At 43.4% G+C, this 20,576-nt stretch overlaps 1 protein-coding gene across 2 annotated transcripts in view; it reads left to right on the forward strand.

Annotated features, from left to right (window-relative positions):
- Positions 1 to 19,349, forward strand: part of NLGN4X (neuroligin 4 X-linked) — a 221,559-nt gene extending 202,210 nt beyond the window's left edge. For both annotated transcript variants that reach the window (XM_032880232.1, XM_032880233.1), the window contains exons 3-5: positions 4,776 to 4,961; positions 8,876 to 9,665; positions 18,439 to 19,349. In XM_032880232.1, the coding sequence (XP_032736123.1) occupies positions 4,776 to 4,961; positions 8,876 to 9,665; positions 18,439 to 19,288 (1,826 nt within the window). In that variant the 3' untranslated portion in view covers positions 19,289 to 19,349. The remainder of the gene's footprint in view (positions 1 to 4,775; positions 4,962 to 8,875; positions 9,666 to 18,438) is intronic.
- The last annotated feature ends 1,227 nt before the right edge of the window (positions 19,350 to 20,576 follow it).

Below are 20,576 nucleotides of genomic sequence, written 5' to 3' on the forward strand. Positions count from 1 at the left end.
TGCCTTCGGCTCAGGTCATGATCCAAGTATCCTGGGTTCGAGCCCCGTGTTGGGCTCCCTCTTCAGCAGGAAGCCTGCTTCTCCATCTCCAGCTCTCCCTGCTTGTGTTCCCTCTCTCGCTATCTCTCTCTCTCTGTAATAAGTAAATAAAATCTTAAAACAAGAAAATCAAAGAGATACAGAAATGCAAGCCTTATCCTGGGGTCAGTCAAAAAAGTAACCTAGTGTTTGTGTGATTGCTAAAGAGCCAGCTACAATTTGGGGGGAAAATATGTAAACTTAATTTAGAATTCAGTACGAAATTCACCTATAACCACATTCCCAGAATTGGGCACTAATAATTGTTGGATTTCCTTCCAGAGTTTGTATTTTACACCTCGCTTTATTATGTTAATACACATGGGATCTTAGGACCCAGGATTCAGCAGTTCATTGATTTCCCTTGAGAGATCTTACCCATGTTACTGTGTCTCCACGAATGAAGACCCTCTCCGCATAGGCAGTATATGGTCCAGCCAACAGAATTCATGCAGCATATCTTTTATTCATGAACGCCCAGATTGCTGTCATCCCTTATTTTCAAAATTACGATCAATAAGTATTGATCTTTTGGTGCATGGCTACTTCTGGACAATCAAATCAAGATGTATTTATTTTAATAGAAATAGACCTTCAGGATCAAAGGGTCTTAGGGTTATCTTCATGGTATGGGCATGAGTTGGAAGCAGCCAGGATGGAGAAGTGAACAGGATGTCTTGTCTCGGGCACTGGGATGCAGACCCAGCAGAGAAACGAGGTTGGCTCGGAGGGGAGCATGCCCCAGACATAATGGCCATGGCCAGAATTTCATCACCATCAATCTTATTAAACAAGAACCTTCACGTTTTAATCTCTACTGTGCAATACACAAAACTGTGTGGATCATCTTGTATTCTGTTTCCAGAGTATGATTTTGGTTTTAGGGTATCCGTTAATACAATTCCAACTAAAGCACTTTAAAAACACGTGCAGCCTTGTTCTCAACTGCAGTGCAAGAAATAGAATATACTTTCTGGAACTAATGTAAGGAATCCCGTTAACGACTTAACGGGCCCTGTGTTTGGAAACCTGTGCCATAGAAATCATCTGTCCTCATAATTATCTTCCATTTATTCTCTGGATGTTGGAAATGCGTTTTGACCCTCTATGACATAGATGCAGTAATCAAATGACTCCTGTCATTTGTAAGCAAACTAAAAACTACACATAGAGACACTAAATTTTAAGAGCTTCCCCCCACTGGGCTTACAGAATTGGAGTATGTTCCTTTCTGTCCGTCCCATCCATAGGTATAGACCCTTCCATCAAATCATGCATGATTCCACCAAGAAAACTTAAGTTTCACATTGTAACAGAGGCACCCACTGAAGGAATTCCTGTAAACATCAGAGAAGATAGATTTGCATGCATTTCGCTGATTTTTGTCTTCATTCCTCTGCCTGAATTCTTATCACACATTTCTTTCTGGGCTCATTTATGTGACCTAAAATAAATTCCATCTCTTCTCATTGGAGAATTTTTATGCAAACATGCATACCAAATACAGTGCCTCGTTTCTACATGATGTAGAATTCCATTCAAAGGCAGGGGGATAATGGGATTTCTGGTGTTCAGGCATTTCTCGTGGACCATATTTTAAAGCAACCACTGGCCAAGGGAGCCTGTCTCTTGGGTGAATGTATATTTTCTTGCTCCTTCCAGGGCTTTGAATGAAACTTGGTATCAATCTAGTGTCAGCATGTCTCAGTTGGAGGGTCTGTTTTGTATCTTTCTCCCATTGTTGCATTGTTGGGGTGGGATGGGGGGAGCTGCCTGATTTACAACCTTCATTGCAGAGACCTTAAATCTCCAAAACCAAGTGTTTCGTCAGCTGAAATGCTCCAAGGAGGTGTAGCCAAGAGTGCTTGTCAGTGAAAGAAGCCATTTGTTTAAAATCTCTGGTTTTAGCCAGCCAAGGGGCTGCTTCTGTTCATTCATCTGCTGCATATATGGGGAATTAAGTCCTCCGCGGTGGGACAGACTTGTAAGGATGCTTCTACCCGCGCTCCGCTTTGGTGATGTGCCTGGCTGTTTCCAAATTGATTATCTGCCCTCACGTTCATAGAATTCCCCGGGAATAAATGCATATACATCTCCTATCTGCATTATATCAAACACCGCATTTCCACCGTCGGAGCAGCGAAGGAATACCGTCTTACAGACAATATGAAATTGTTCCCATTCACTGTATACCTGCAATGGAAACTCTGCCTTGTGGGTTGTTTAAATTACAAGAGAAGGGGGCGGGGAAGTCCCTGGGTGTTGCAGTAAATGAAGATTCTGTAAGCAAGAAACTATGGAAACACCAACTTCAAAAAAAAAAAAAAAAAAAAACCCACGTTCATTTGCTGAAGTTTAGAGATGCATGGAGGGCTGTTTCCCTCAGGACTTTTGGAAGGAATTCAGAATCGCAAAGATCCAGTCTTTCAATAGGAGACTGTTAGGAGAGCTCAGATTCGCCAGGGTATAGAATATTAATTAGCCTGGCATTTGAGAGGTTACAACAGACACGTTTTTGCTCGGGCGGGGCTCCAAGTTGATAAAGGCGGGTGATTTACCGTATGTTGCAAATCCTTGCCGTGCTCCACGGAAACAAAATAAGCAAATAGGTCATTCTGGGAGAGTTGACAAGGGGGTACGGCGGGGAGGGGGTGTGCGGAGAGAGGCAGCAGAGGAAGGATGTGTTAAAGACAGAGCAGTTGTGCCAAAAAATTACTAGAGCCTTTAGGAATTAATCACCTCTTTCCTTAATGGGGAAAGAGAGGCTTGTCTATGGTTATTATACGGCACCCAAACTGCCATTAGGAGCCAGTTTCGTACATAAAGCTGCATGAAAAGGGGCTTTTCTCCCAAGCAGAGGGCAATGCATTTTATGAGAAACTGTGTAAAAGGTTGCACGATGAATGCCAGAGCCAGGCAACATTCACTGGCATGAAACGCTAATTAGTAATTGCTAATTAAATGAGGGAGGGGCTGGTAACGTCGGAACGTTCCCACTAATCACCGCTAATCTCAGCTCGGTCCCTGTGAACGCCGCAGAAGCCTGGATCCGCGGGACGTGCCCTAAATGCACAACCTTGCAGGTTCCATCTTGCGTCTGTCTGCACATAAAAGAGATGGCGAGGCCGATCGTGGCAATTTTAGAAGGTCTCCCCCCACCCCCACCCCACCCCCCCAAAAAAAGCCTTCCCGTTGCTTTATTTGAAACCGGACCCATTCATTTCTGTTACCCGCCCAGCTCACACTGTGCATTTTTCTCAGGTGCCCGGGGAACAAAGAAGCCTCACTTCCTCGGCGGGACAAAGCCTTCGTCCTCTGCTTATTCTGTTTTAGGTTCTACGGGCCCACTCTTGAGAGCTCCTCAGTTTGCTGTCAGCTTCGGGTGGGGGGGGGCGGTTTGATGACCTCGGTTCTGACACCTGTTCTTTTAGGGTCCAAATCTATCCAGGCTCCCATCAGCACTGCAGCAGGTGGTCACAGGAACTTAATCAGCACTAATTGGAATGAGGGGAATGGCTTGGCCCCTGGAAATGCAGGGGGAAGAGGGAACGCGCATCATTGAGGGCTTGGGGGCAGGGGCACGTAACACATTAAAATGCTTAAAACATAATTTTTATGACTTGCACTTTTGGGGGGCGGAGGGTCAGAAGGCTTATGCAAGAAAGAAAGGGATATACGTTGGGTTAATGTCCGTACAATAAATAACGTTGGCAGGGGTTCACAGTCGTCGATCTGAATTTCAGCAAGAGAGCGTCTGTGGACAAAACGACTTCAAACGTCAGAGGGAAGCCTTTTTTCCAGGTCACGATCTTGGTGCCACGTGGAACAGGCAAGGAGTCCGACATCCATGTGGTCCTTTATTCCCATCAATGCCTTTTTTTGCAGACTTTAAGGGGGAATTAAGAATTTGATGCCTTGAGTGAATCTAGCCCCACAAGTTGCAGAATCTTCCTTCTTCTTGAAATAAAACGTACCAGCTCGTCCCGTTTTAGGGACAGTCGGGGGGATTTGAATATATGTGTTGTCATTTGGGTAAGATTAAAGACTTGTGTGTTTCTGCGTGTGAGTCTGAATTTTTTCTGTAGGGGGAAGATAGAGGTGCACGTTAACTAAAACTGGGATCTCATGATACCTGTCGTTCAGTCGAAACTGAAGCATTAAAAGGAATGAAATGAAAACATTAATAAGAAATTAAATGGGAAAAAGTTGACCTATGTTGCTTTTATATACACGCTCAGTCTCCTAAACATCAACACAGAAATTCCAGCAGCCCAACACATACGCTGATTTTTCCTAAAAAACCTCTTTTAGCCTGGAAAACTTCTTTTAGGATTTTCCCTGAAAAACTCCTTTTAGGAGACTTTCTCACTTTTGCAACCTGCATGTGCACAGGAGTGATAAGTTGAATCTGGTCCAATCCATAGTCTCTAGTATGGTCAGGTGTTATAGACATTTTAGACTGATGGTGCCTGATAGGTGAGCCCTGTGCACACTCACAGATGACACATTGTATCATAGGGTCAACATCGCAACAATGATTCCCATAGCCTCATCCTTCCTGCCGTGCAAGTGTTGCTTCTCACTTAGAGGGAGACCCGCAAAGAATGCGATACGTTTTCAAGGACCAGAGATGCTTTTTTCAAGGACCAGGTGCTTTTTATAGTTGACCACCTAAAAGATCCTGTTTTCTCTTGCAGGGTTTTTAAGTACCGGCGACCAGGCAGCCAAAGGCAACTACGGGCTCCTGGATCAGATCCAGGCGCTACGGTGGATTGAGGAGAACGTTGGGGCCTTCGGTGGCGACCCCAAGCGAGTGACCATCTTTGGCTCCGGGGCGGGAGCCTCTTGCGTCAGTCTGTTGACTTTGTCACACTATTCAGAAGGTAATAAGGGCATCCCCGAGCTGGTGCACGACCCCCAGGGCTGAGCCAGGAACACACACGGAGTGCATATCTCAGGGACCCTTTGTCTCTCGTGCAGCTGAAAATCTCCAACTTGTTTAGTTCTAGAAGCTCACTCTCGAGAGCTCCCATCCTCCTTCTCCCTCTCCTCCTCCTCCTTCTTCTCCTTCCTCTTCCTCTTTTTATTTTATAGATTTTATTTATTTATCTGAGAGATAGTGAGAGACAGAGAGAGAAACAAACTTCCCCATGAGCACAGAGCCCTATGCGGTACTCGATCCCAGGACCCCGGGATCATGACCTGAGCCAGAGGCACCCCCATTCTTCTAACTTTCTTTCTTTCCTTGGGAACCATATTTTGTCATCTCAGTTACATTATCAGATGCCAGTTGCAACACTTGGGACAAAATGGGTCTTTCTGAAAGACCAATGCCTTTGCTTTTGCCTTTCCGACTTGACTCGGTCAACTTTAAATTTTATCATTTCGGTCAACGTTAAATTCAGTCAACTTCTCCTCTCAACTTGGGAAAGGTAATACAGAAGAGAAACAGGGATATGGGTAAGGGTTGCAGATTTGTTCATTTGGTAAGCAATGGGGCTCGTACCCATGGGATTTTTTTTTATTATTATTTATTTATTTTTTTTTTTTTTAAGTCACTGGTCTGGGACACCCGGATGGCACAGTCCGTTAAGTGCCTGACTTTTGATCTCGGATCAGGTCATGATCTCAGGGTCCTGTGATCCAAGCCCTGCATTGGGCTCCATGCTGGGCGTGAAGCCTACTTACATGTCTCCCCCTCCATCTTGCTCTGCTACTCCCTCCACTTAAAACAATTTTTTAAAAATTGATTTAATAATAATAATAATAATAAACCTAACCACCCTAACTCAAGGTGGTTCCCTCATGTCCATTGGTAAACTGTAGCACTGAAGGGGAACCTTGAAGCTCATCTACTCCAAAGCCACCATTTACAAAAAGGAAACAGAAGCCCAGAGAGGTTGGTTAACCCACCTAGGATCACACAGCAATGAGAGAGCCCGGCAAGAAACAAAGCTTCCCAGACCCCAGTTCAAACCATCGTTTGAATTCCCATCATTCCCCCAAGGCTAATAAACATCGGGGACGACTAAAGGATAGTCCTGGTCTTCTGTACAGAATAGACTTGCCTTACGGATTCAGGATCATCTGTGCAAATTCCCCATTGCCTCCCCTAGCTGGTATTTTACGGACCAACTGTTTTGCCACTTTAATTTTCCTTAGGAAATAAGCGTTCAGCTCGAGTAGAAATTTTCTCTGGTCACAGGCACCAATGTGACAAGTGGATTTTCAGCGTAGTACGGACATTCAGAACTCACTTGCCAATAAAATGCTCAGTGCAGGGACCATAAGCAACCATCAGTCAAATCAAAGCAGACAGACTTGTAGGTGACTTCATAGCGTCTAAGGAGAGCTCGAATCCGGGGCTCGTACTTGTATCATCCCTTTGTTTTTACAAAAATGAAAAAAAAATGCATAATGGGAGGGGACATTGATAATATCCATTCTTACAGCATTTCAGAAAATATTGGGATTTTCCCATTTGTCAAGGGATAGAATCCCAGATCTCGAGTGAACAAGTAGTCAGGACCGGCTTCCATAATAAACACAAGAAACCAAATGTAATTGGAGAAAGAGCACAATTACTTAAATCGAGCTATCAGAAATGAGCGAGTTCTGTGGCAAGGCTGTGCCTGGGTCAGGGTTCTGCAAAGCAGGTTTTCAGAACAACCCAGCAAGATAGAAATACCCAGTCTGTCAGCCTTAGAATTGTACTTCTAGCCATGTCGTCTAAAAAACAGTCACCACGTGCATGAAAAAGGATGTTTTCGTGAAGACGTTCACCATCGCATTCTAATTTTTTTTAAAGATTTTAATTATTGATTCGACAGGCAGAGATCACACGTAGGTGTGGGGGCGGGGGGAAGCAGGCTCCCTGCTGAGCAGAGAACCCGATGCGGGGCTCGATCTCAGGACCCTAGGATCATGACCTGAGCCTAAGGCAGAGGCTTTAACCCTATGAGCCACCCAGGCGCCCCTCACCATGGCATTAGAGCAAAGACTCAAAGGAAAAGCTCCAAGGTTGAAAAGACAAGAAGGTGATGAAGAACAGGTACATGTGTTCTAAGGAACACTAATGAGCACCAAAAACTGTGGAGCAGGTGTCCAGTTCCCTGAGAAACACAATCAAAGCTGTACATTTGTTGGGCTCAGTCGTATAAAATAGAACGTTGACGCGGGGGAACAGCCAAGTGAGCCGCAATGACCCTAAATTGCAGACCTAACTTGTATTTTCTAGTCTGAATGACGGGTAGCATTTTCCTTTATCCAATTTTTCAAGGGTTATCCGGGATTGTATTCTGTATGTCACACACACGTGCACACACAAACACACACACACACCTCCATCTGTCAAAGCCAATCAGTGTCATAGGAAGAAAAAAAAAGGTAACTTGCAGGAATATTTTTCCTCATCCGGATGATTTTAACTTGTGAAAGTCTTCAATAGATCCAGCGTTGACATCGCTTCTTTCCCGTGTGCCCACACGTGAATCTTGAGGGCTAAACACACACGTCCAGAGCTGTACGTCTCTGGGAACATCACCAGCTCTGGGAGACTGGCCCCCAAATGACTTTGAGGTTGCATTGAGCAAAGCCAGATCCATTTAAGATCTCTTGGGCAATGCTCCAATCTCCAGAATCCTATCTTCCTGATTGCAATTATGTTTTCTCCCCTTGATTGCTTGCATGACCTTAAAACTCTACAGGGCACGACCTTCCAGGCGCCCAGCTGAATTACTCCTCCAGAAACTCCCGAGACGTCGGAGCTCCATCATGCTGGAATTCTAGAAAATGTCAGGAAGAGACAAGAAAGAGAATGCTATCATTTCATACCCCATCATCTCTTGTCCTTTAGTAGTGAAAAATAGAGGGTTTACAAAATTTTTTTTTTTTACTTACTGGCATTCATATACTAGATGGATCTGATAGAAATTTGTAAGCTACACAGAAGTTTACTCATCAAACCGTCCAATTTTTTTTTTTTTTCACTTTTCACCAGACATTTTTTAACTTGTGGCACAATACAAGACAGAAAGGTCTGGGCTTTGAGTTAACGTGATTCCGAGATCAGTGATTTGTAGAAAAATACATTTTGGCTGGGCAATCCCACCGAGCATTCTTTTAGGAATCGCTAATTTAATTACTATTTTAGTTGTAAAAGTTTCACGCCGGTACTGTATTCACGCTGGAATTCGAAATACGTGTCTGAATTTATACTCTGAAATGGATTTCAGTGGATGTTTTGGGTGTTTTTGTTTGTTTGTTTGTTTTGTTTTTGTTTTTTTTTCCCCATAATGCAATGGTACCTGGTTTAGTCAGGGAGGCAAAATGCACTTTGATGTCTTCTTGGCACAGAGCATGTTTTTAAGGAACGGAGGAGATGATAAGTCTGTGGGCTTTATTTACAGCGTCTGGGGATGGGAATGCCAACATGACACGAAACCAGGGACTGATACATGCAATGCACTTTTTTTTTCTTCTTTCTAAACCACGGCAGCAACATTTGCACATTGTAAATGTAGTTTCATTTCCGTAAACGCTGTGCGTGTGTGTGCTGCGTGCGTGAAGACCATCCCATAAAACCGACGTCCAGCAGGCGGGGCCGGGGTGGGGGGAGGGGAAGGGGGAGAGAAAGAGAAAGAGATGGAAATGAGGAAAAAAATCCTGAAAGAGCTGAATGCTACTGTATCCAGAAATTCACATGCCCGCGAGACAATCGGAGCCTTCTTTGCGAAGTAAAAGCTGCTTTTCTGTCTCTGGGGTTTTCATTTGCATGTCTGCAACTTTGCACCTGCAGGTCTGTTCCAGAAGGCCATCATCCAGAGTGGCACGGCCCTGTCCAGCTGGGCGGTGAACTACCAGCCTGCCAAGTACACGCGGATATTGGCAGATAAGGTTGGCTGCAACATGCTGGATACGACCGACATGGTAGAATGTCTTCGGAATAAGAACTACAAAGAACTCATTCAGCAGACGATCACCCCCGCCACGTACCACATTTCCTTCGGCCCCGTCATCGACGGCGACGTCATCCCGGACGACCCTCAGATTCTGATGGAGCAGGGGGAGTTCCTGAACTACGACATCATGCTGGGCGTCAACCAGGGGGAAGGCTTGAAGTTCGTGGACGGCATCGTGGACAACGAGGACGGCGTGACGCCCAACGACTTTGACTTCTCCGTGTCCAACTTTGTGGACAACCTGTATGGCTACCCGGAGGGGAAAGACACGTTGCGGGAGACCATCAAATTCATGTACACGGACTGGGCCGACAAGGAGAACCCGGAGACACGGCGGAAAACCCTGGTGGCTCTCTTCACAGACCACCAGTGGGTGGCCCCCGCCGTGGCCACGGCCGACCTCCACGCCCAGTACGGCTCTCCGACCTACTTCTACGCCTTCTACCACCACTGCCAAAGCGAAATGAAACCCAGCTGGGCAGACTCGGCCCACGGCGATGAAGTGCCCTATGTCTTTGGGATCCCCATGATCGGCCCTACTGAACTCTTCAGCTGTAACTTCTCCAAGAATGATGTCATGCTCAGCGCGGTGGTCATGACCTACTGGACCAACTTTGCCAAAACCGGGTATGTGCTTCCCACGTCAGCTTCTTTCTTCTCTCCTCGTTTGTCTGGGTCCCCCATACGAGTGCGGCTCCCACGAATGAATGCAGACATGCTCACGCGCACACACCCAATAACGGTGGGGGAATTTTACTAGCATGCTCCCTGCATCACTAAAAGAAAAAGGCCTTTTTCCCACCTGCCGCTTCAAGGTGGAGACATACCTGGCAATTCTATTGCTCTCTGATCCCACAATTTCCAGTCTCAGTAGGACCTCTCTCCTTCGACAAGGAGATAAGGACCTGATCTCCCTGGGCAGCCTTATCAAAACCCGTGTGCCGCATGGCAAACTGCTTCTAGTGTACCCACAAGATAAAGCCAATCTCTTAATACATCTAGAAAATACTATGTGCTTGTATATACTCTATATTTAATCAGACATATACATATATACATCTAGACTGATTCTCTGCAGTTATGAGACTTGTTTCCTATACATATACATATATTTACAAATATATTTATTCACTTAAATATGTCCTACACATTTATTTCCTAAAAAGACACATTTCATATATATATGTGTGTGTGTATATATATGTACATATAGGAAATAAATCTATATAAATATATAGAATACACCTAAAATGTACACAAATAGATACATATGTGTATCTATTTGTATATGTGTGTGTATATATATATATATTTGTACATATATAGGGAAGTATAGAAATATATGTCATTTACATATAAAATATATACATAGTATATAAATATGTGTGTGTGTATGTGTGTATATACATATACATAACCTCAGAGGGAAGCTCATTGATTGGTTCAAGTTAGTGGAAACCATACACGGCCCACACATACAACAGTTCCCACTGACGACCCCTTGAGCAGTGTCTCTGCAAACAAGGAGACAGAAAGACTCCCCAACATTTCAAATAGCAGCAAACCTCACATCATCTTTTCATTTTTCTCTTGTCTAATAACACGATTGTGGAAACTAATGGGCTGTCATTCTCCTCTCCTGCCGTCTCTGCTTCCCTCATTAACTTTGAGCCTCGTGCACGGAATTCACCTCGGAGATGCCCACAGCTCCGAGGGTTGGAGGCGGTCCCTGTGGCGTGCCTGGTGTCGCGCTGGGGCTCCCAGCCAGTGGCAGCCCCACAGTGCCCGAGCCCTACGCAGCTGGAGACACAAGCTGTGGGGACACCATAGGCGTCCATGCTTACTTAGGGTTCCAGTGGGTGTCATTCTTTACGGAGACCCCCATATTCCTGGGCGGCAAGCGGTTCCAGAATATTTTGTGGTCTTAGCAAAAGTACGGTGTGCTTATAGAGTGGCAAGTGTGTGGCATGGATACACACTTGGAACTGTCAGATGTGACAAGTTTGGTCTAAGAAAGGCTCGTTTGGGTGCGGGGGGACCAGAGGATGCATGGACCTTTGGGAAACTTGCTGGTCTGTCACCTGAAAATTCTCTCTTTGACAAGGACATGATTGAGGTCACGTCCACAAGCATTTTTATACCATCCTTGTTTTGCATTATTGTACCATTCCTGTGGCTCCTAAAACAGGGTACTACAGACGGTGTCGATTAAAACCACAGAAATATCTTGCCTCAGAGTTTGGGTGCTGGAAGTCTGAAATGCAGGTGTTGGCAGAGCCAGGCTTCCTCTAAAACCTCTACAGGAAGGTTTCACACTACTTCCTAGCTGCTGCTGCTTGGCAGGTGTCTTTGGCGTTGCTGTCCAGTGACACCCTTCCAATTCCTGCATCTGCCTCCCAGGCCAGGCCCCCTGTGTCTCTCTGTCTTTACATGCCCCTCTTTTTAACAGGGCATCAGTCAGATTGGCTCTTAGAAGTCCCACTTTCTCCATCCCATCTTGACTGATGCCATCTGCATTGGCCCTATTTCCAAATAAGGCCACATTCTAAGGGACTGGGGGTGAGCATTTCAGCCTGTGTTGATGTCAAGGGGGAACACATCAAACATCAGCCCTGTGAAAGGCAGTATGATGCCCGGTTGTGTCATTGAACTCAGGTATGGGATGCCTTTCTTAGCAAAGTGTCACATTCTTGAAGCAGAAAGCCTCACAGGGCCACTTCCCAAATGGTGGCCAGCCCATTCACGGACACTGGCGTCCACACATAGCACTCTTTACGACATACCTAAACACACTGCCATTGCCTACCTTGGTTAAAACCACATACTTTTTTTCCTTACGTGTTTGGAGATGAACTTCTTGTGATTTTCTTAAACGGGAAGCAAGGATCATTCATCACCCGTGTAACTGAACCATTAAAAAACTGGTAAAATCCAAACAAAGCCATTAAATTCTCATTAGAAACTCTCGCCTTGCCAAAGGCTCTGAGGCCAATGCTCTTGCGCTGTTTAAAAAAGAAAGAGAAAAAGATAAAAGGAAATTAATTAATGTCATGAGATGGGAAAGAGCTCCTACCACCCAATGGACCTTTTCACCAAGACCTATCAAAGACGGAGCCAGGATTAAAAAACACCACAACATTCCATGATTGCGTGCTATTTTTAATGACCTCCATGCTCAAGATTCTACTGGACGCTGGTCCCCAAATTTCAAGTCTCTGTGCCTAGCACCTTATTGGGAACTAGGGTCATTCATTGCAGATGGAATCAGTCAAGACAGCATGGGGCAGGTGGGACTTCTAAGCCAATCTGTCCGATACGTTGATAAGATGGCCATCCAAAGATAGAGACACGTAGGCAGGTTGCCACAGAATGTCCTGTGTGGGAGTATCTCGCCATCTGTCCATCACAACACGTTGCTATGGGGGAGATGAGGACATGGCGTCAGGACACACATCCCCATTTTTATTTGGTGTTTCTTCCAATCTTCTGCACCTTCCAGACACCACGCATGTTCCTTAGTGCTCACACGTCAGACCAGGCAAGTGTATGCTGGTGTCACTTGTTGTACAACCCAAAACTCATGGCTGTGACTTTCTGTCTGGGTTTTAATGTCTACATTCCATGGTCTGTTTGTCGTTAAGCACAGAAGAGTTGTGTTGGGAGTATGAGCATAGGAGGGATAGAGGAAGGAGAGAGGAGAGTTCCTTAGAGCTAAGAGGCTGTTTCTGTGATCTGGGTTAGAAGACTCACCCAAAACAGGGCTGGAAAAATAACAGCCTAGGTCAAGACAGGTAATAGTCTACAAATATAGCTGATGTGGAAAGTTCTGATCAAAGAGAAGTAAAAAACTAAAATGAATTCCAAGGTTTACAGAGTATGAGGAAGAAGTGCCCTCTGTGTCATCTACAGTCTCTTTGGGAACACGAGACCCAACCGGTCCATAGAATCCAGGTACTCATGGACCAAACACTGATTTGGTTTGCGTCCTGTGTGGGACGTGCCAATAAAGGGGACACCAAGGGAGACTTGATCTCTATAGAACACATTGCAACAAATAGTGCTTGGGGCAACCAGATGAAGCCTTGTCCATCAAAGGTCTTACTGAAATGGTATCAGAGTTGAGAGAATGGAAAGATGGTTCTGGCATGACCAAGGCAACTAACACAGATTTCAATTCTTGGATTTGTTCTCAGGACATCGGTGTCGGTCTGCTTCACAGACCATGACTTTCAATTTTGTTGGTTATCCTGGGATGAATTTGTATTCAACCTAAAGCGAGAGGCACTTAGGGTGGATGGCTTAGGGAGAGCTGCAGCCTACATCTGGTCTTGAAATGACCTTTCCTGCCAAAACACAATTTAAGCTGAATGAAGGAACATCTCCACTTGGTGTGTAGGAGGACATGTATCATCGGACCCATTTTCTTGGTGTGTAATGGGTGGTCTTCTTCTGAGGGGTCTAGTAACAGAGAGTCAGCTACCACATTATGTTAGGTGGAAGGGAGACCTTCCACCATCAAGAAGAGCCTCTCAGAGAGCTTACCGCTATTTTTAAAGAAATCATATTGCCTATCTCTAGCAAATAAAATGGATCACAAGAGCTTAGAAATGCACTTGACTATTCCCTACCAGAAGGATGTCCCCAATGATGACAGTTTAAAATGTGTTTCAGGTGCTGGGAAATGGAGATACAGGTATATGCATTGGGGATTTTACTAGGGAGAGAAGATACATCTGTTTCATTCTGTTCTTAATCATTATGATCTTTAATTTTACTTATGGAAATTAAAACATGCCGCTGGTGGAAGTCAGGTCTAAAAGGCAAGACATTCATATCCCACTTAGAGGTCTTGCTGTGTTCGGAGAATTTGACAAGGAAAATGATGGACTTTCCTGAGCTCTGTGAGTTTATGTTGGGTTAAGGGGTCTGACTGTGCATCTCCCAAGAACTTTAATAGATAGATTGTATCAGGCTAAAGATTACTTATCTGGATTTTCAAAATCCTCTGCTCTATTCTTTGAGAACAAAATAAATGTGTTTCTTTACCTTTCAAATGCACACCGAATTTCATCAAAAATAGTCCAATATCCAACATGAACAGAACGCTCTCTTTCCTAGATGCCCCCTGCTTAATAAAAGGTCCACACAGCTAATAGACCCAATTCAGTGAAATCAGATCGATGGGAAAATAGTAGGAATCCTCACCACCTTTCTTTGCTTTTAGAACAATAAAAATCAATAACAAATGTTTCCATGGCAGATTCCAATTAAACAGTAATTTTTTTCAAAAATTTATTCCAGAAGACTCAAAAAAAGGAAACATGAGGTGCTCTATGGAAGCAAACATTTTTATGAAACACTGTAAGAGTTTTAAAGAGATAAAAAATTTATTTTTAAATCTATTAATGCTTATAAATGAACACATACATAAGACAACTCATGACATGGGGACTTATAATTTTGTTTTATTTTCTTAATCCCATTAGTAAAATAAAAGCACTGCAGTGAGTGTGTCTTCAGTTAAAAGGTAAAATTTCTTTTCCTGTATTCCACATTTATAATTATACCTATATATCATATATAGATATCTACATATATAGTACATTTTATGCAGTATATACTATGGTATATAAAATACATTCATACAGTATATATTGTACTATACAACTACCATATACTTTTATACAGTATATACTGTATGTAATATATGGTATACCAGACATACTGTGGGACAGAATATATACTATATGTGCTGTATAACATACAGTATATACTGTGGTATATACTGTGGTATACAATACATGCTATCTATAGTACATGGTATACTATGGTGTAAGTATAATTGTATACAATGTATACTATAGATAGTATATATGCTGCGATATACAATCAAGACTATGTACAGTATATAGTATGCCATATAAACTATAGTACACAGTGTATACTATTCACAGTATATAAGATACTGTGGCATACAGTATACTTTTATACAATGTATACTATAGACAGTATATAATATACTGCATATGCTATTGTTTATAGCATATGCAATATAAAAATACAGTATACCATTCAATAAATATTATGTATAGTATACCACATATACTCTGGTGTACAGTACACTTTTATCAATGTATACTATAGACAGTATATCTATATTATATATGCTATGATTTATAAATACACAATATACAAATACAATATACCATATATACTATGGTACACAGTAAGTACTATGTAGAGTATACAGTGAACCTCATATACTGTGGTGTATAGTATGCTTTTACACAATGTATTCTATAGATAGTATATGATATACTGCCAATGCTATGATTCGTAATATATGCAATATACAAACACAGTATACTGTATAAACTGGTGTACAGTCAGTATCATGTGCTGTGTATAGTATAAAATATATATTGTGGTATACAGTGTAGTTTGATACAATGTATACTATAGACAATATATAGTAGATTGCGTATGCTATGATTTATAATACAATACAAATCAGTATACTGTATATACTTTGGTATACAGTAAATATATGCAGTGCATAGTATACCGTATATACTGTGGCATGAAGTGAATACCATGTACAGTATATCATGTACCTAACATACTGTATATGCTATGATTCATAATATATGCAATATACAAATACAGTATACTATATATACTGTGTATACAGTCAGTAACATGTGCTGTGTATAGTATTCCATATATCTTGTGGTATACACTATAGTTTGACACAATGTATACAATAGACAGTATATAATAGGTTGTATAGGCTATGATTTACAATATAATGCAAATCAGTATACTATATATACCTTGGTATACATTAAGTACTATGCACAGTATACTGTGTATCTAATATACTATGTATATGCTATGATTTATAATATATGCAATATACAAATATAGTATGCCATATATACTGTGGTAAACAGTAAATATGTGCAGTGTGTAGTATCCCATATGTACCGTGGCAGGCAGTAAATACTATGCACAGTATACCATGTCCCTAACACACTGTATATGCTACGATTTGTAATATATGCAATATACAAAGATAGTATACCATATATAATATCATATATCATGTGCACTGTATATAGTATGCTGGATATACTGTGGTATACAGTAAATATGCACAGTGTATAGTATACCATATATACTGTGGTATACAGTAATATGCACATATTTATAGTATACCGTATATATTGCAGTATATAGTAAATATGCACAGTGTATAGTATACCATATTTACTGTAATATACAGTAAATGCCATGAACATTTTATAGTATACCATATATACTGGTATACAGTATCCACAGTGTATAGTGTACCGTATATACTGTGTACACAGTAAATATGCACAGTGTTTAGTATACCGTAAATACTATAGTATACAGTAAATATCTGAAGTGTATAGTATACGGTATATACTATGGTATCCAGTAAATATGCACAGTGTATAGTATACCGTATATACTCTGGTACACAGTAAATACCATGCACAGTGTATAGTATACCGTATATACTGTGGTATAAAGTACACTTTCATCTGGCAAGCACTATATACAGGATATAGTATACGGTGTGTGCTGTGGGTATTACAGTATAATACTTTATAGTCCTCTGTCCCTAAGCAATTTTTAGATATTCCACTTTACATATCAGCAGAAGGGGACAATATTTATTAAGCTGTCCCTATTTGCCCCACACTTTGTAGTGATTCCTTAACCTCCATCACTTACTTCCAATCACAGTATTCTCACCCATTCTATAGATGAAGACAACGAGCCCCAGGGAGGCTTACGAGTTTGCTCACGATTTCACACCTGTAAAGGGGGACAGCTGCAGAGCTTAATGCATGGAAATGCTTTTGACAACTTCATACTGAGGGCAAAGGTCCCTCCCTTAGCAGACGCTGCCCCCGTTGGTCTCTCTATTGTTTGCATCCCGCACAAGGCAGGGTCATGTGTGTGGACTTGGGGTCTTCAGGGAGGACCTTTGGGTCCCGCAGTCTTCTGCAATGTGAGCTGAGAGGCAGTGGCTGGATGTGGGTTTATAAATGGTGCCAAGAAACAGGGCAAGCAACATGGGCATGCCAGTCCCAGCTTGTCCTGGCCCCTCCGTGATGTCGGAACGCCCAGGGCTGTCCACCACGTGACATTGTGCTGTGTATAACCTCAACGTTCTCAAAACAAGTAAACATTAAGATGAAGTACGTTTTTATACTTCGCTGGACCAACCCTGAAAATAAATGGAAGAAAGGAGAATACGATATGTTGGGGAGGTTGGTTGTTATATTAAGAAAATTGGTGGCAAAGATGCTTCAAGTACCACGTGCTGTGCATTATTCTTTAATTTTGATGATTCTCTCTCTGCCTGGGCTCACTTATGTGAACAATAGGAAAAAAAAATCTCAGGTTCTAAAGTTGGCCTGGTGCACTTACCGTCTGCAGAACCCCTCAGTTTCTGGCACCGAGTGTTACTTCTCTTACACACGTTAACCTCGCCGTATCTAAAAGTGTGATCTTATCAAGATGCTTAGAACTAATGGAATATGGTTTGATCTCGACATGGCTCAGTCTTCAACAGGTTCTCAAGTATATGAGTATCCCTCTTTCAGACAGAGAGCAAACACATGACGTCTATTACTACTACTGACTCACATTTTGCAATCATAAAGCCTGTTTTTATTTGACTTTTAACATACATTTTACTTATTCAGCCTCCAATGTCTATTCATCTACTGCAGATGCCACTCTTGAGCAAGAAAGGGGATGCCTACTTTTTGAACAATGGCCTCCAAGTCAGGATTTCTGAACCTCAATACTATTGACATTTGTGACAAGAGACTTCCTTGTGAGGGGGGGCTCTTGGGCACGGAAGAATGTTGAACAGTGCCCCCAAACCCTCCACGCATTCATGACACTTCTCTCCACCCATGATGACCAAACATGTCTCCAGACATTGCCAAATGTCCCTGTGTGGGGGGAAAAAATTGGTTCAGATTTATGGCCCAAAAGTACCTACACTTAAAATCCTATAAAACTTCCTACACCCATTTTTTTTTTCACCTTTTCCTGGTTGAAGAGCATTTAATCTTCTCAAAAAATAGTACAGATGTTAGGGAAATGCCGTACGTCCGCCATCAGGAATGATGTTTAACATCAAGGGAAGGGAGAGGATGTTAATGAGAACATAAAATGGTGAGTGTGCGTGGATTACAGTCGAATGAGTCTGTGGCTTCTCGGGTCCCTGGCGCTCATCGGTAAACAGGTGTGGTTTCCTGGTTGTCATTCGCTGTGGTATTTGATGAGGAGGTTGACTTGTCCTGTGTAGAAGAGTGTGACCTTTCTCTTGTCTTCTCTCTTCTGTCCCCAGTGACCCGAACCAGCCTGTTCCTCAGGATACCAAGTTCATTCACACAAAACCCAATCGCTTCGAGGAAGTGGCGTGGTCCAAGTATAACCCCAAAGACCAGCTCTATCTTCATATTGGCCTAAAGCCCAGAGTGAGGGATCACTACCGGGCTACTAAGGTGGCTTTCTGGCTTGAACTAGTTCCCCACCTGCACAACCTCAATGAGATCTTCCAGTATGTGTCCACGACCACCAAGGTCCCTCCTCCCGACATGACTTCGTTCCCCTATGGCACCCGGCGGTCTCCCGCCAAGATCTGGCCCACCACCAAACGCCCAGCCATCACTCCCGCCAACAACCCCAAACACTCCAAGGACCCTCACAAGACAGGGCCCGAGGACACCACCGTCCTCATCGAAACCAAACGGGATTACTCCACCGAACTCAGTGTCACCATCGCCGTGGGGGCCTCCCTGCTCTTCCTCAACATCCTGGCCTTTGCGGCTCTGTACTACAAGAAGGACAAGAGGCGCCACGAGACGCACAGGCGCCCCAGTCCCCAGAGAAACACAACCAACGACATCGCTCACATCCAGAATGAGGAGATCATGTCGCTGCAGATGAAGCAGTTGGAGCACGACCATGAGTGTGAGTCCCTTCAGGCTCACGACACGCTGAGGCTCACCTGTCCCCCGGACTACACCCTGACCCTGCGCCGGTCTCCGGACGACATCCCACTCATGACACCAAACACCATCACCATGATTCCCAACACACTGACGGGCATGCAGCCATTGCACACGTTCAACACCTTCAGCGGAGGACAAAACAGTACAAATCTCCCCCACGGACACTCGACCACTCGGGTATAGCTTTGCGGTTCCCTTCCCCGCCCTCGGCTCCTCCCCACCGGAGAGAGGGAGAAAGAGAGAAGCAACATCTCCCTGCGAGGAATGTCTGTCATCCCACTGACTTAGGACAGAAACAACCACCATCACCACAACAACAGAAATGCCGCGGGGCCGCCATCGTGCGTGTCCCCCGCGGACCCATCCCACTAGCATTTCCCAGTATTACGACATCAACTTCTGACCCTGAGAAATGTGAAAACGATTTCATCGCCGTTCCAGGACTGCGTCAACATCCCCATCTCTCCAGCCAACGTTCAGCGTGATGAGGACATCGCCCTCTCAAGGACCTGGGTGTTTCCAATGCAACGAGAGAAGCTGACCCTTTGGGAACTCAGCCAGGGACACTTAAAAAAGAAAAATAAAAATTTTTTTAATTACAATGGAAAAACAAAACAGAACACAAAGTTCTTTATGTGCCATATGATGGATGGCTCTACGGAAGGATTGAAAGACGGTGGGCTTTTACCCTGCCTATGGAGCTGTGATCCAGAGAGAAGGAGAAGCAGAATTTTCCTATTGAAAGAGCAGACTCTGTAGTAACATACCTATAGTTCTGTGCAAACCTGTTTTGCCAGCCTGAACTATATTTAAGAAACTTTGTAAAAAAAAAAAAAAAAAAAGGAAAAAAATTGTATATAGCTGTGAGTTTAAACAAAAACGCACACAGAGGGTAAAACAAAAACAAAAACAAAAACAAAAACAAAAAAACAGCAACAACAAACCAACCAACAAAAAAAAGCTTTTATTGGTGTTTTCTGTTTGAAAGAGCTTTTACCGACATTGTGCTTTTCATTGTGGTCTGTATGTATATATATATAAATATACACATTAGTCATTCACCTCTGTTTCCTCCCGGACGCAGGACGATTTTCTTCTTAGTTCCTTGCGGTGAGCCAAGACGCGGGGCTTTCTAACGCGTTTCCTTTGCAGGAGGACGTGGGGACGTGCATCGGACCCAGACTGTCTGCGCGGTGGGGCTTTTTTCCCCTCTGCGGGGTTGCACAGATGCATGCAACAGCGTTCTTAGGAGACTGCTGGTTGGACGCCACTTTTATTTTCGGGTGTGTGTGTGTGAGCCTTGCTAAAGTTGCAACGCCGGGACGGATCCCCCGCGTGGAGTGTATTAAAACCTGCTGAATGAGAAAACACGCACGCCCAGAGCGCCGGCAGGAGAAACAAAACACAGATCTTGGTCTGTCGTTGGGGTCCTTTGAATATGTTGAGGGAGAGTCGCGAAAAGGAAAGTTGC

Source organism: Lontra canadensis, unplaced genomic scaffold (genome assembly GCF_010015895.1).
Source record: "Lontra canadensis isolate GAN:19392208 unplaced genomic scaffold, GSC_riverotter_1.0 scaffold68, whole genome shotgun sequence".
Taxonomy (NCBI): Eukaryota; Metazoa; Chordata; class Mammalia; order Carnivora; family Mustelidae; genus Lontra; species Lontra canadensis.